General features: G+C 47.7%; 1 protein-coding gene across 3 annotated transcripts; it reads left to right on the top strand.

Moving 5' to 3' along the window:
• Positions 1-543: 543 nt before the first annotated feature.
• LOC106604242 (myelin proteolipid protein) lies at positions 544-13,280 on the top strand. 3 transcript variants are annotated; one of them, XR_006769824.1, is made up of 8 exons: positions 544-741; positions 2,572-2,758; positions 3,242-3,398; positions 3,998-4,166; positions 9,612-9,685; positions 9,938-10,003; positions 10,410-11,591; positions 12,397-12,578. XR_006769824.1 is itself a non-coding variant. In XM_045717895.1 (7 exons), the coding sequence occupies exons 1-7, from the start codon at positions 738-740 to the stop codon at positions 12,571-12,573; spliced, it is 834 nt and encodes a 277-aa protein (XP_045573851.1). In that variant the 5' UTR covers positions 544-737; the 3' UTR covers positions 12,574-13,280. The 3 variants fall into 3 exon arrangements, 2 of the variants coding, with proteins under 2 accessions (XP_045573851.1, XP_045573852.1); XM_045717895.1 differs by lacking the exon at positions 10,410-11,591 and having other exon boundaries at positions 12,397-13,280; XM_045717896.1 differs by lacking the exon at positions 12,397-12,578 and having other exon boundaries at positions 10,410-12,107.
• The last annotated feature ends 1,252 nt before the right edge of the window (positions 13,281-14,532 follow it).

Below are 14,532 nucleotides of genomic sequence, written 5' to 3' on the forward strand. Positions count from 1 at the left end.
ACAACGGCCTAATGTTCTCTCACCCAACGGCCTAATATTCTCTCACCCAACGGCCTAATGTTCTCACCCAACGGCCTAATGTTCTCACCCAACGGCCTAATGTTCTCACACACAACGGCCTAATGTTCTCACCCAACGGCCTAATGTTCTCACCCAACGGCCTAATGACAGATATCTGTCAGAGCGAAATCAAGAGGAAACAGAATCTTTCCCAAAAAGTAGACTGATGATGTCACAGTGTCTAACCAAAAGAGAAAGAAATAGAACGACAGAAAGAAAGAAAAAGAAAGAATTAAAGACAAAGATAAAAATGAAGAAAAATAACATGGAACTTTTTCTGACAAGAAATCTTGGAGATGCTACCAAATGATATGCAAATACACATGGTGCTGCTTACCAACAATGAACTGAAGTACATTTTTCCAAATTGCTACATTTCCATATCAGTTATTAGTTGAATATTTCATGTTACAATTGACAATACGGCATGTATAGCCCCTCATAGACCTCCTTCATTATCCTCCGTCTTGAACCGTTGTCCATTACAAAGCGACCTTGTCTCTTTAAGATTCGACTGTCGGCCATCAGCGGGTCTGTCTGTTCATTGTTGGAGAGAGAGCGAGTTGAGGTTGATGTTTTGGGGACTGAGAACAAGTCGTGCATAATATCACCCGAGCAGCTGCGGTGGAAAGCAGCACAGAACGCCTCTGTTGAACGCACATCCTACCAGAGACAACATGGGTAAGTTATCTACGTTTGTTAAGATATAGCCAACCAACCACAAACAAACGACAAGTTTTCTTTGGTATTCTTTGAATGATTTTCGCATTATAACATATAATATTAGGCAATGGCTGGCATGAAAGGGTAAGATTGCCTATACTCACTGGTGATGCTAGTACTATGTGATTAATTTAATGCTTCCAGAGGCACATCCTGGCCTAATTTTCAGAAGTGCCTTGTCGCGTTTGCTTTCAATTACAATTTTTTTTTTTTTTACCGAAATACCGTGTTCTAAGTAGTATTTGTTTGAGGAAAGTAGCAAGTGAATTAATTAAAGGCCATTTTGCAACAATTTGAACAAAATGGGCTTCGGTTCCTAAAAATGTTAAACTTGCTTCCTCGGGCATACAGGGCTGTGATGTCACTGAGAAGTTAATTGAGGTTCCTAATAGGTCCTTTATTCGGATTGTTGAGGGGTTTTTGAGGTCGGAACAGTGAAAATGGAGACAAGTGGAACTGTTTAAACTAGACCGAGAACCCCTGCACCTGTTGCTGGGTGACTATGCTACTTTCCTTCCTATGTGTCCTGAGAAGTACTGCTATTTTCCTTCCTATGTGTCCTGAGAAGTACTGCTATTTTCCTTCCTATGTGTCCTGAGAAGTACTGCTATTTTCCTTCCTATGTGTCCTGAGAAGTACTGCTACTTTCCTTCCTATGTGTCCTGAGAAGTACTGCTACTTTGTCCAAATAACAAAATTGCTTGAACATAAGTTTTGAGACTATAAAAGTAAAGTGTTGATTATCAAGTGTTGGTTATCACTGCATGTGATGGCGGTTAGTCAGTGTTCTTTCACTGGCAAACTTTTTAATTGGTTTAAAACTCATTTCCACGCTGGTGTTGTTATGCAACCTGGAAGAGTCTGATCTCTCGAAAACACACAACCCTGGAGTTGCAGAGTGCATGTGTATGCTTTCCCTTCCTGCCAACTGTTATAATGGTACCAGCTCCAGCCAGTCTTTTGAGATCTTTCCCCACTTCCACCACAGACTATTGGATATCCCTCTGGTTGTCACAAGCCTCCTTCTGCTCCTATAAACCACCGTGTGGGTGCTGGAGGTGGCTCTGGCTATTGTTTGCTTGACATTGGTGGCCCTTGTCTTCCCACACTGCACCGGGACAAAGAACATTGTCTCTGCAGTCACACAAGCAGCCTCTCTCTTCTTCGTCTCTCTTTCTCTGTCCTCCATCTTTTCTCACTGTCCCCATGGTGTGAGCGGTGATTGGAGCTGGGGTTAGTGTTGGGACAAACAGACAGATACTCACGTCCTAAGGGCCCATTCACGGCACATGACTCTGGGGAAGAATGGCCTTAGCTAGCTGACAGACTGAACACTACTGTGCATATAGAACAGACCAGTCCAAGGCCTCAGAGTAACTCAGGGATGAGCTATTTTACGACCACAGCTGGATAGTGTAATAACTGGAGCCAGATCCCTCCAGTATACAGTTGTTATTTATCCATCCATGTAGTCACAGTGACGTTATGTTCATTAACACTCCCCTGGTGTTGCTATTTATCCATCCATGTAGTCACGGTGACGTTATGTTCATTAACACTCCCCTGGTGTTGTTATTTATCCATCCATGTAGTCACGGTGACGTTATGTTCATTAACACTCCCCTGGTGTTGCTATTTATCCATCCATGTAGTCACGGTGACGTTATGTTCATTAACACTCCCCTGGTGTTGTTGTGACTGCTGTAGTAAGTGCCTGGGAGGATTGCCCTATGCTTCTCTACAGGTAACCCTACATTAACCCCTATGTCGTTATGTCCTGTCCTATAGGTTGTTATGACTGCTGTATGAAGTGCCTGGGAGGAGTACCATATTGCTCCCTGGTGGCCACTCTGCTGTGTTTCTCGGGGATAGCTCTGTTCTGTGGCTGTGGTCACCAGGCCCTCACTGAGACGGAGAGACTCATCGAGACATACTTCGCCCGTAACCTACAGGACTACATTACCCTGGCCTACCTGTGAGTGGCTCAAAGGCTATTGCTTTATATCACCCCCCCCCAAAGGCTTTGTTAAACCTGGGCTGGAACAAAAACCTCAATTGTTTTGGTGATCCAGGATTGGCCACCTCTGGTTTAGATGTCCTTTAAGTCTACTGTATAAGTATTTTAAACTAAATGGTAGACCTACTGTTAATGGTAGACCTACTGACCTCTGTACTGATGTGTCCTAATACTTTTTTCCCTCCTCTTCTCCCCCTGTCCCGCCGCCTCTCGGTTCTCCCCCCCTGTCCCGCCGCCTCTCGGTTCTCCCCCCTGTCCCGCCGCCTCTCGGTTCTCCCCCCTGTCCCGCCGCCTCTCGGTTCTCCCCCCCTGTCCCGCCGCCTCTCGGTTCTCCCCCCCTGTCCCGCCGCCTCTCGGTTCTCCCCCCCTGTCCCGCCGCCTCTCGGTTCTCCCCCCTGTCCCTCCTATACCTCCTCTCCCTCTTTTTCTCTTCCTACATAGTATCCAGTACTTCCAGTATGTTATCTATGGCTTGGCTTCATTCTTCTTCCTCTACTGCATCGTACTGCTGGCGGAGGGATTCTACACCACCAGCGCCACCAGGCAGACCTTCGGAGAGTTCAGGAGCACCCTGTGTGGACGCTGTCTTAGTAGCACGGTGAGAGAGTGGGGGGAGGTGTGGCGGTGACGGGGAGGTGTGGCGGGGTGGGGTGACGGTAACAGGGTGGGGCGGAGGTGTGACGGTAACAGGGTGGTGTGACGGTAACAGGGTGGTGTGACGGTAACAGGGTGGTGTGACGGTAACAGGGTGGTGTGACGGTAACAGGGTGGGGCGGAGGGGTGACGGTAACAGGGTGGGGGTGACGGTAACAGGGTGGGGCGGAGGGGTGACGGTAACAGGGTGGGGTGACGGTAACAGGGTGGGGCGGAGGTGTGACGGTAACAGGGCGGGGTGACGGTAACAGGGCGGGGTGACGGTAACAGGGCGGGGTGACGGTAACAGGGCGGGGTGACGGTAACAGGGTGGGGTGGCGGTGTGACGGTAACAGGGTGGGGTGGCGGTAACAAGGTGGGGCGGAGGTAAGAAGATAGTTGAGAGGATGGGGTGGAGGTAGAGTGGGGGCTGAGGCTAGTGGGATAGAGGTAAGAGAGTGAGGGTACGTTTGAGGGTGGAGATGAGAGCTCAACAAAACAGATTAATTTTTGGCCTGTTATGATTCATAATACCTAAACATCCATCTCTCCCTTCATCTCCAGTTTATATTGATAACGTACGTGCTGGTGGTGGTGTGGCTGTTGGTGTTTGCCTTCTCTGCCTTGCCTGTCTACTTCTTCTACAACATGGACACAACCTGCCACACCATCACCGTCCTGACTGAGACCCCAGCTAGCATCAACCAGCTCTGTATCGACGCCAGGCAGTACGGTAAGGACATAAAACATCACCTCGCTGTAGTTCTTTAATACGTCCATTATGTTCATCCATATGGTAACGTGTAAACCTTACCTCACTGTAGTTCTCTATACGACCTAGTCATCCATATGGTAATGTGTAAACCTTACCTCACTGTAGTTCTCTATACGACCTAGTCATCCATATGGTAACGTGTAAACCTTACCTCACTGTAGTTCTCTATACGACCTAGTCATCCATATGGTAACGTGTAAACCTTACCTCACTGTAGTTCTCTATAGGACCTAATCATCCATATGGTAACGTGTAAACCTTACCTCACTGTAGTTCTCTATACGACCTAGTCATCCATATGGTAATGTGTAAACCTTACCTCACTGTAGTTCTCTATACGACCTAGTCATCCATATGGTAACGTGTAAACCTTACCTCACTGTAGTTCTCTATACGACCTAGTCATCCATATGGTAACGTGTAAACCTTACCTCACTGTAGTTCTCTATACGACCTAGTCATCCATATGGTAACGTGTAAACCTTACCTCACTGTAGTTCTCTATACGACCTAGTCATCCATATGGTAACGTGTAAACCTTACCTCACTGTAGTTCTCTATACGACCTAGTCATCCATATGGTAACGTGTAAACCTTACTGTTATATCTAGCCTAGCTGTAGAAGAACGCACGTCTGCACGGTTTCACATTGTACATCACTCTGTCGTTTAATGACGTGCCACTCATCCTGACAACCCATTCATCCATAAAGCAGCACACTGTCGTAAACCATAACAACGTACAGTATGACGTACAGCACGTCGTACCATACATAACATTTCCCCCCCCTTTCCAAAACCAGGGACTGGTACCATATATAAAATGTCCATAGGGCAAGAACCTAGAGTGATACCTGTAAGAAATAAACATTAACCCTTAAACAGAAGGACTCTCCAAACTAACCAGTTCAGTCCATTAACCTGGAGGTTGACTAAGACACCTACCGGAGCCTAAGAATGAAAAGAGGTTAAGTAGTCCCCCAGATGAGCGGGGCGAGTTCGTGCCCGCATAGGCCTTTCTTCAACCGCCACCGCTTGTGGCTCTGGCCCTTGGGGAGCCCGTAGAGGCTGGGGCTCGGGTGGTAGTGGTGGGGGAGGTCCATCCGGTGGCGTCTCTGGCCTGCATGTCTGTTCTGTGTGCATTCGTATTCCTTGAGGAGCAGGGACTTTCCTGAGGCGGCTGGCGTGCCAGCGTGATCCATTGCTCAACATGAATGTGGCGGGCCCCAGTTGTCGACTGACCTGCAGGGGGTCCGACCAGAATGAGGCCATTTTGTTGCACCGCTGAGGCCGTCGGGCTCGGACCCAGTCAGACACTTGGATGATCGACTTCTTCACCCTGTGTGCCTTGTCAAAACGCTGTTTCATTGCTCTTTGGTGCCTGGTCACTGCCTGCTGTTCTTGGGTGCACCTAGTCGCCGGTTCTGCAACTCTCTGTGTTCTGAGTCTGTCCAGTGGCAGTTCCATCTCACGACCTAGCATGAGGGATGCCGGGGAGGCCTGTGTTGTTGTGTGTTTGCTTGCTCTGTAGTGCATTAGCGTTTGATTCAAAGCAGTTTGGAACGTGCACCCCTGGACCAGGTGCGCTCTGATGCCGTTCTTCAGCGTTTGGTTGAAGCGTTCCACCCCTCCGTTAGCTTGTGGGTTGTAGTAGGCCGTGCGGATGTGTTTGATTCCCTTGTTGCTGAGATATGAGGAGAACTCGGCAGAGATTAGCTGGGGCCCATTGTCCGTGGTAAGGGTGAGGGGCAGGCCCCACCTTGTGAACAGGCTGTCTAGGATGTCCACGATGGCCTGTGCTGTGACAGTTCCGACAGGAACCACTTCTGGCCACTTAGAGTGGAGGTCATACACCACCACCAGGAAGCGCTGATGGTGAGGGACTGCGTGACCATGGATCTCGCCACAGATGTCCAGTTGGATGTGCTCCCAGGGGCGGGACGGCCATGCGAGAGGCTGCAGGGGGGGTGGGGCGGACTGTCCTGTTTTCCCACTGAGGAGGCATGCAGCACAATCCCTGACCAGGGCTTCAATGTCGTGGTCGATGCCTGGCCACCACACAAGGTCTCGACATCGCTGTTTGACCTTCACTATGCCCAAGTGCCCCTCGTGCGCCATGGATAGAACACGCGCACGCAGACCACTTGGGACCACAGTGCAAAACCCTCGAGACACAGACTTCTTCCCAGCAAGACAGTTCGTGCTTCACCCTGGCGAAAGTCGCCAGCTCTTCCGGCACGTGTGCTGGCCATCCAGTGCGTATGTAGGTGCGCAGGGTAGACAGTGTGGGATCCTGTTCCGATGCTTGCTTCAGCTCCTCCAGTGAGACGACTGACTGAAGAGGAGCGTAAAGCATTTGTACGAGCTCTGTTTCGTTGTCGTCTGGCAAGACGGTCGGAGTAGGAGCGTCAAAGGAGCGTGAGGGGAGGTCTGCCACCACGTTATCCCTCCCTGGAGTGAACTTCAGCTGATAGTCGTACTGTCTGAGGCGGTCGGCCCATCTGTGCAGCCGAAGTGGCTTGTGGCCAGTTCCTGATGCCGACAGTAGCGTTGTGAGGGACTGGTGGTCGGTTCGGAGCGTGAACAGACGGCCATAGAGGTAGAGGTGCCACCTTTCGCACGCCCAGACACAGGCCAGTGCTTCTCGTTCGCCCACAGAGTACCGTTGTTCTGTGGGGCTCAGGGCCCTTGAGGCGAAGGCGACGGGCCTCTCAATGCCATTCTGCAGCTGTGAGAGGACAGCTCCTAGTGCTCCAGCTGAGGCGTCACATGTGACAATGGTGGGGCAGACGGGGTCAAAGTGAGCCAAGACTGGGGCTGTGGTGAGCTGGCTCTTCAGTGAGCGGACCGCGTCTGAGCAGGCTGCCGTCCAGGCCCATGGCTCATCCTTCTTGAGGAGCTGGCGAAGGGGCGCTGTGGTCTGGGAGTAGTGCGGCAGAAACCGGAGGTAGTAGGCTGTCATGCCCAAGAATGATGCCACCTGAGAGGCTGAGGTCGGTTCCGGGATCCTGTGGACGGCTTCAATGTTCGACATGAGTGGGGCAATGCCTTTGGCCGACAGGCGGAACCCCACAAACTCGACGGCTGGAGCTGCAAAGGTGCACTTTCCACCATTAAGGGTCAGGTTGTTCTGCAGTAGAGCGCTGAATACTCTGTGGAGTCGATAATCATGGATGTGGAGGTCAGGACCGTGGACCACGATGTCATCCAGATAGACCGCCACCCCAGGTATTCCAGCGAGGATGGTGCTCATCACCTTCTGGAAGCAGCTGGGGGCGGAGTTAAGTCCAAAAGGCATGCGTGTATATCTGAGTGAGATCTCTGCTAGCTGCATGGAGGGGTACCTGAAGATAACCCTGACGAAGGTCAAGCTTCGTGAAGATCTTGGAGCCATGGAATTGTGCGGTCAGCTCCTCAGCTGTAGGCAACGGGTACTTATCCGGGACAACGGCCTTGTTCACAGCACGAAGATCCACGCAGGTCCGGATTCCACCTGACTTTTTGGTTGCAATGACTAAGTTTGAAATCCAGGGGGCAGCGTTGACTGGCTCAATGATGCCTGCATCCAACTGTGCCTGGAGATCTTTTGTGACGTCATCACGCAGTGCAAAGGGAATGCGCCGCAGGGGCTGCATGACTGGGGTCACTTCCGGATTCACTAGGGGCCTGTGAGTAAAGGCTGTGAGGCAGCCCAGTCCATCAAAAAGAGTTGGCCAGTTCTGTTGCCATGTGCAGGTAACCTGGTGGATAGCTGACCCACTGTCATCTCTCAGCGTGAATCCCAAGCCTGTGAAGAGGTTGAGGCCCAAGAGGTTGGCACCCCGCTTTGCAACATGAAATGTGAATGATGGCAGATGCTTGGTGCCGTAGTGTACTGGGACCTGGAGGGTGCCTACAATGTCTATCTTGGATCTACCGTACCCACACAGGGCAGTGGAGGGCTGTTGGAGTGGTAGGTGACTGAAAAACTTGTAGTAAGTGGCAAGGTTGAGCAATGACACCGCAGCGCCAGTATCCAGCAGCAAAGGCAAACCCACCTCACCCAGCTGCACAGTGCATGTCCTGAATGACACATGGTTGGTGGAGACAGTTCGAATTTCCGTGCGTTCATGTTGAGAGTGAGATGAAACTAAGGGCCTGTGCTGGGTGGAGCTAGTAGCTGGGGCAGAACGACACACTTTTGCAAAGTGATTGTATTTTGAACAGTTCTTGCATATTTTCCCACGGGCTGGGCAGTTTGAAGCCCTTGAATTGTGAGAGCTAGCCCCGCAGTTGCCACAGCTACTTCTGTTCGTTTGTCTGTGTGCCTGCTGCACGGGCATGCCGGTGTCTGTGTCCATGCAGCTATCAACATGGGAGGCCATGCACAGCGCGTGATCGTTGTAGTGCGCCTGCTCGGGCTGAAGCTGCTGTGTGAGAATGGCTGGGGGCCGAGTGTATGCTGCAGATCTGTCTGTTAGCATAGTAGAGCATTCCAACGCCGCTTCAACCTGGAGTGCTATTTTAATAGCTCCATCTAGTTGTAAATTATCCGATTCCAAAAGCAGTTTCTCCCTTGTCTTTTCACATAACGTCCCCTCTATCAACTGATCCCTGATGATCTCGTCCTGAAGTGTCCCATAGTTACAAGAGCTAGCCAAATCCCTCAGATTAGCCACGTAGCTTTGAATGGACTCACCCGGCCGTTGGTGTCTCTTCCGTAGCCTGTAGCGTCGGAGGAGCACTCGCTCTTTCCCGGCGAAGTGGTTCCGTAGGAGGCTGACTGCAGCAGTGAATGTAGGAGCTGATCCAAGCGCTCTGAAAATCCTTTGTCCCTCTGTACCGAGGCAGTGATGGAGCAGTGCTGTCCTCCGCTTGTCGGAGATTGTAGAAAAGTCCATAGCTTCGATATAAGTGTTAAAGCTATCAAGCCAGTTATTCTACGGGACTGGAGGTTCGCCAGGCACGGCGAGGAATGGTGCCGGCGGTGGTAAACTGAATTCAGCCATCTTCGTCGCCAATGTTATATCTAGCCTAGCTGTAGAAGAACGCACGTCTGCACGGTTTCACATTGTACATCACTCTGTCGTTTAATGACATGTGCCACTCATCCTGACAACCCATTCATCCATAAAGCAGCACACTGTCGTAAACCATAAGAACGTACAGTATGACGTACAGCACGTCGTACCATACATAACACTTACCTCACTGTAGTTCTCTATACGACCTAATCATCCATATGGTAACGTGTAAACCTTACCTCACTGTAGTTCTCTATACGACCTAATCATTCATGTGGATTCCGAGTGCTCAATTTATTTCATTAAAATCTACTCTGTGGAAATTTGGAGTGACATTTCCAACTACAAAAGCTGAAAGTTCACAGCAGAGAATCAAAAGTATTTTTTTCCATTTCTTCCAGGGCTTCTACCATGGAATGCGATGCCAGGCAAAGCTTGTGGAATGACACTGTCCACTGTCTGCAAAACCAGAGAGGTCAGTAATACAGTCTCTCATGATAAAACTTGGCAGACACCAAGAAACAAAGCGTGTTTCTAGAATGTCAGCGTGTTTCTAGAATGTCAGCGTGTTTCTAGAATGTCAGCGTGTTTCTAGAATGTCAGCGTGTTTCTAGAATGTCAGCGTGGTTCTAGAATGTCAGCGTGTTTCTAGAATGTCAGCGTGGTTCTAGAACGTCAGCGTGGTTCTAGAATTGACACATGATTTCTCTGATTTGTTCTTTTACAGTTCCGTCTGACCTACGACCTGTACATCGCAACGTTTGCCGGGGCTGGCATCACACTCTTGGCGCTTGTGAGTTACCCTGCCCTAATCCCTTAACTGGGAGCAGATTGGCTACAGCTTTACAATAGAGTTGTGTCCCATGTGACATAGTCAGTGTAGGTGTTCAGGAATGTCAGGCCTCCATGGCTGATGAGTCTCACTGTAGCTCTCTGTTCTTTCACTCCTCAGCCGATTCCGATGATAGAAACACTGTCATAACGGCTGGTACTTTTCCTGCTGGGAAGATCCCATAGTTACATTGCCATATCAGTACACTGTTACTGTAGCCTACTGCAGATGCTCAGAATTACACTGAGATTGTCATGGACCTTGATGAACATAATAAGTGTGAAATGGTGCTCAATTCTGTCTTTTCTGTCTCTTTCCTTTTGTTCAATGCTCTCCTTTCTTCCCCTCTTTCTCCATCTCTCTCTAGCTCACCTACATGGTGTCCACCACCTATAACTTTGCGTTGCTGCGGTACCTGGGGAGAAAGGGCATAGGCACGCGGTGTTAGACTCTCCACCTCCTCCCCTCCTGCCTCTCCATCCGACAGACACCCAGAGGGGACACTGACTCCCTAACACCCCTCTACCTATCCTCAACACCACCGCTGGTTGATTCTTTGAACTTAAATGATTGATACCTTGAGCGAATCCTATTCTGTCCATTTTCCCTTCAAGACCCACCAGCCTTTCCCTGTACTGTCCTCATAGCACAATGGGTGGTTTAGTGGATGTGTTGTTGAGAAACCCAGACTTATACTACCTTTTACTGCTTTGTCACTGTCTTTCTCATGTTACATTTAGTTTGCTCTGAAGCCGTCTTCAAGTTTTCTGTATTTTTGTTATTCTCCATGTGTATTTTTGTCGTGTGTCACCAAATGTTTGTAAAGATTGACGTAATCTTCATATACTGAGGTTAGTGTACATGGCATATACTCCATGTTTTGTCTTTCCTCACCTTTTAAAAAGAAATCACATGTAAAACCCAACTAATAATTTTGGTAACATAACAAAATGTATATTTTACAAATATCTTCAGTTATAAATGTCACACTGACTCATGGTTAGGGACCACTTGCCTACTTTAGGCTATGGGATTCTAATCTGTTACTATGGGTACCATCCTTCACATCTGGTTGCCATGGTGCCAGACAAGCGTGCATTTGCAGTTCTTCTCTCTGACCTCAGGTCCTTTTCTCACGGGCAGCAGAAAGGCCTCGACAATGGAGGCCGCCCCGCTTAGGACTTCTTAGAAAACTAACCAATCAGAGGGGGTTCCTAGGGTCCACCGGCCCCCGGGTGGGAGGTGGAAGGGTCTGTGTGACAAGGCCCCTTTGTTACTATAGAGACCTTAGTCTGTAGCAAGGGTCATATTGAATGTCAGAGGGAGAAGGTCTTCATGACAAAGACAGGGAAAAAAGGCTGAAGTCTTCTCTCAATGGCCTGAATACAACCCTTCTGTGACGGGACACTGCTGCATGACACCCCATCTGTTGGAGGTGATGGACCCTGTGAAGAGACTTGGAAAGAAAAGGGTTAACTTTTTGTTTGAATGAAGGGATATTGCATCTGAGAAAAGGGACAGCATTTTTAGTGCGTTTGTCAAACTTCTGGTTGGTACAGATCATTTCTCTTTTTAATGTTAAGATTTTACGGCTGCTTATTTTTTTTTTAGCAACCTTTTGTGTCATTTAGAAGATTAAAACTTCTCTTAAGATGCTTTACTCTGTATGGCACTACATTGATGTGATTTTATTATTGGCTATATCTGGCTATATATATGGTATCGTTTGCAAGGGACGAGGTTCCGTTATAGAGGCAAACCGATACAGTTTATTCTCTGTAGCTGTCTAGAAAATATTAGTAGTTATTGTATAACACCCTACTACTTACTGTAGATAAATGTACTAATCTTAATTCCAATTGACTTTGTTTTAAACAAAAGACGGCTTCTTTAACTAATGAAATATCTTGTAACATACTGTGAGCGTAGGTTATCCAATTGGATGGAAGCTTTATCCAGCAGCACAGGTTGGTTTTGTGAATTGACAGCTGGCTGTTTCGTTTCTTTCTGTTTTATGAAACTATGTTGGTTTGGTAATAAAAGATGGCCTCTCCTTTTTAAAGAAGTTATTCTCTCTCTCTTTGTTACGACCGGGTATCGAACCCATGATGTCCATGCTACTACCATGTGTGCCCTGCCAGCTCCTCGACGTGGCATTTATTAATATATGTAAAGTCTGTCACGGGAAACTAGGCTGCTCATCACACAAACGTAGCTCACTGAACCAACTGTTACATCTCTATCAGTAAATGTGCTGAGAGAAAAGCCTGTTTTTGATTGGCTTGACGCTACTGTAGGCCATGTCCTCCTGGGGCTGGTGTTCTGTTTCGCTCATCGCTTCTCTTCCCCCACAGATCCACTGCTCCCTCCAGCTGGCAGTCAGACAGGTGGACCTAAAGGAAGAGAGGAGGCAGGAGAAAGAGAAGAGGAAAAGCTATGAGCTGTACGGTAGACTGCAGAAGGACATAGGAGGGACAATGCGCTCCCCTTACGCCCCCCACATCATATCTGATAGTCTACCTCCTGACTGACCCCCCCCCCTCAATCCTCCATGGTAACCCCTGAGAACGATCAGTTGGAGCTGACTCCCTAACCTTGAAGTGGCCCGTTTCCCGTACCCAGTTTTAAGCCTAATCCTGGATTTAAAAGCACTTTCAGTGGAGAATCTCCATTGAGCATGCTTTTTAATCCAGGACTAAACCTACTAATCTGAGTCTGGGAAACTGTCCCGTGAAAGGTTCCTCCCTAATATTGAATACAATTATATTTGTTTTATATCCAAAGACTATTATTATTGTCTTATCCCAGTGGGTGGTTTAGTTTGGAGAGCTGTTGAGATTCCTGCAGAGTATACTTCTACTTCCTCCTGCTTTGGATCTAGCTAGCCGTTTTAGAACCAGGCCAGATCCATTGTCAGGATATTATTCCATGTTAAAATATATTCTTTGTATTTATGTACAGATTATCTGACACTAGCACATACATGGGCTCTAAAGTCCTATGAAGTTAAGTGTGTTCATTTTGTAGGTTTACATGACTTGCATTCCAGCTTAAATTCCTAGTTAGACTTTGAGTTGTACACAGTGGCGATATGTTGGACAAAGACAACCCTATTAGGGCCCTGCTTTTTTGTTGTTCTGTTTCTCTTTGAGGGGGTGAATTTGATATGGTAACCTTTCATGTGTTTTGCTTTTCTTTTGGCCAAATCAAGGTAAATAAAGAAGATATGCAATGTTTACTGTTACTATCCCGTTATAATCTGATTCTAACAATGTACTTTCCAAAGAATCATGTACTCAAATAACCCCAAAACCACAAGTCAGTTCCTGTATTTGGTATGTTTTTGGTTTTATTAGTTGTCGTACATTATTGGATAGTATTCACACCAGTCTTTCTGCATCCCATATGGCAACTTATTCCCTATATAGTGCCATCATTCTGACCAGGGGCCATTGGGCTGATTCCCTATATAGTGCCATTTTAACCTGGGGCCATAGGGCTGATGTCCTATATAGTGCCATTTTAACCAGGGGCCATTGGGCTGATTCCCTATATAGTGCCATTTTAACCAGGGGCCATAGGGCTGATTCCCTATATAGTGCCATCATTTTAACCAGGGGCCATAGGGCTCTGATAAAGAGTTGTGCACTATATACTGTATTAATAGGGTGCCATTTGGGACGCAGGTCTGTAAAGGGACAGTCTTAACCTCCATAGGGCAATGAAAAGAGGTTAAGGAAGGTTTGATATTGGAGTTACAAGCAAATCAACAGATATACAGTTATATTCCTATATCAACTCTGATAGTTATACACCTCTTAGCTCAAAGCAGGCTAACAAACACTTAGGTGAGGTTAAAAATGATATTTTAGTCAGTTCGTACAGTAGTATTGAGGATTTCAATGATTGTACAGTTATTTCAGGAATGAAATGAATGCCCTTTTACAATGTACATGTAGCCATGTCTTTGTGCACTGTGGCAAGCCCAAAGTAAACATTACTGTTCTTATTCAACAGATTAAAAACAAAACAGGTCATCAACATTGGTTAGTGAGAGCGAGACAAGACTAGATGGTGAGGAGGAGAACTGTATGACAGGTGGAATACATTCTCAGGACTAGATGGAGATGAGAACTGTATGACAGGTGGAATACATTCTCAGGACTAGATGGAGAGGAGAACTGTATGACAGGTGGAATACATTCTCAGGACTAGATGGAGAGGAGATGAGAACTGTATGACAGGTGGAATACATTATCAGGACTAGATGGAGAGGAGGAGATGAGAACTGTATGTTAAGTGTATGACAGGTGGAATACATTATCAGGACTAGATGGTGAGGAGAAACTGTATGACAGGTGGAATACATTCTCAGGACTAGATGGAGAGGAGGAGATGAGAACTGTATGACAGGTGGAATACATTCTCAGGACTAGATGGTGAGGAGAAACTGTATGACAGGTGGAATACATTCTCAGGACTAGATGGAG

The sequence above is a fragment of the Salmo salar genome, chromosome ssa05, assembly GCF_905237065.1.
Source record: "Salmo salar chromosome ssa05, Ssal_v3.1, whole genome shotgun sequence".
In the NCBI taxonomy this organism is placed as follows: Eukaryota; Metazoa; Chordata; class Actinopteri; order Salmoniformes; family Salmonidae; genus Salmo; species Salmo salar.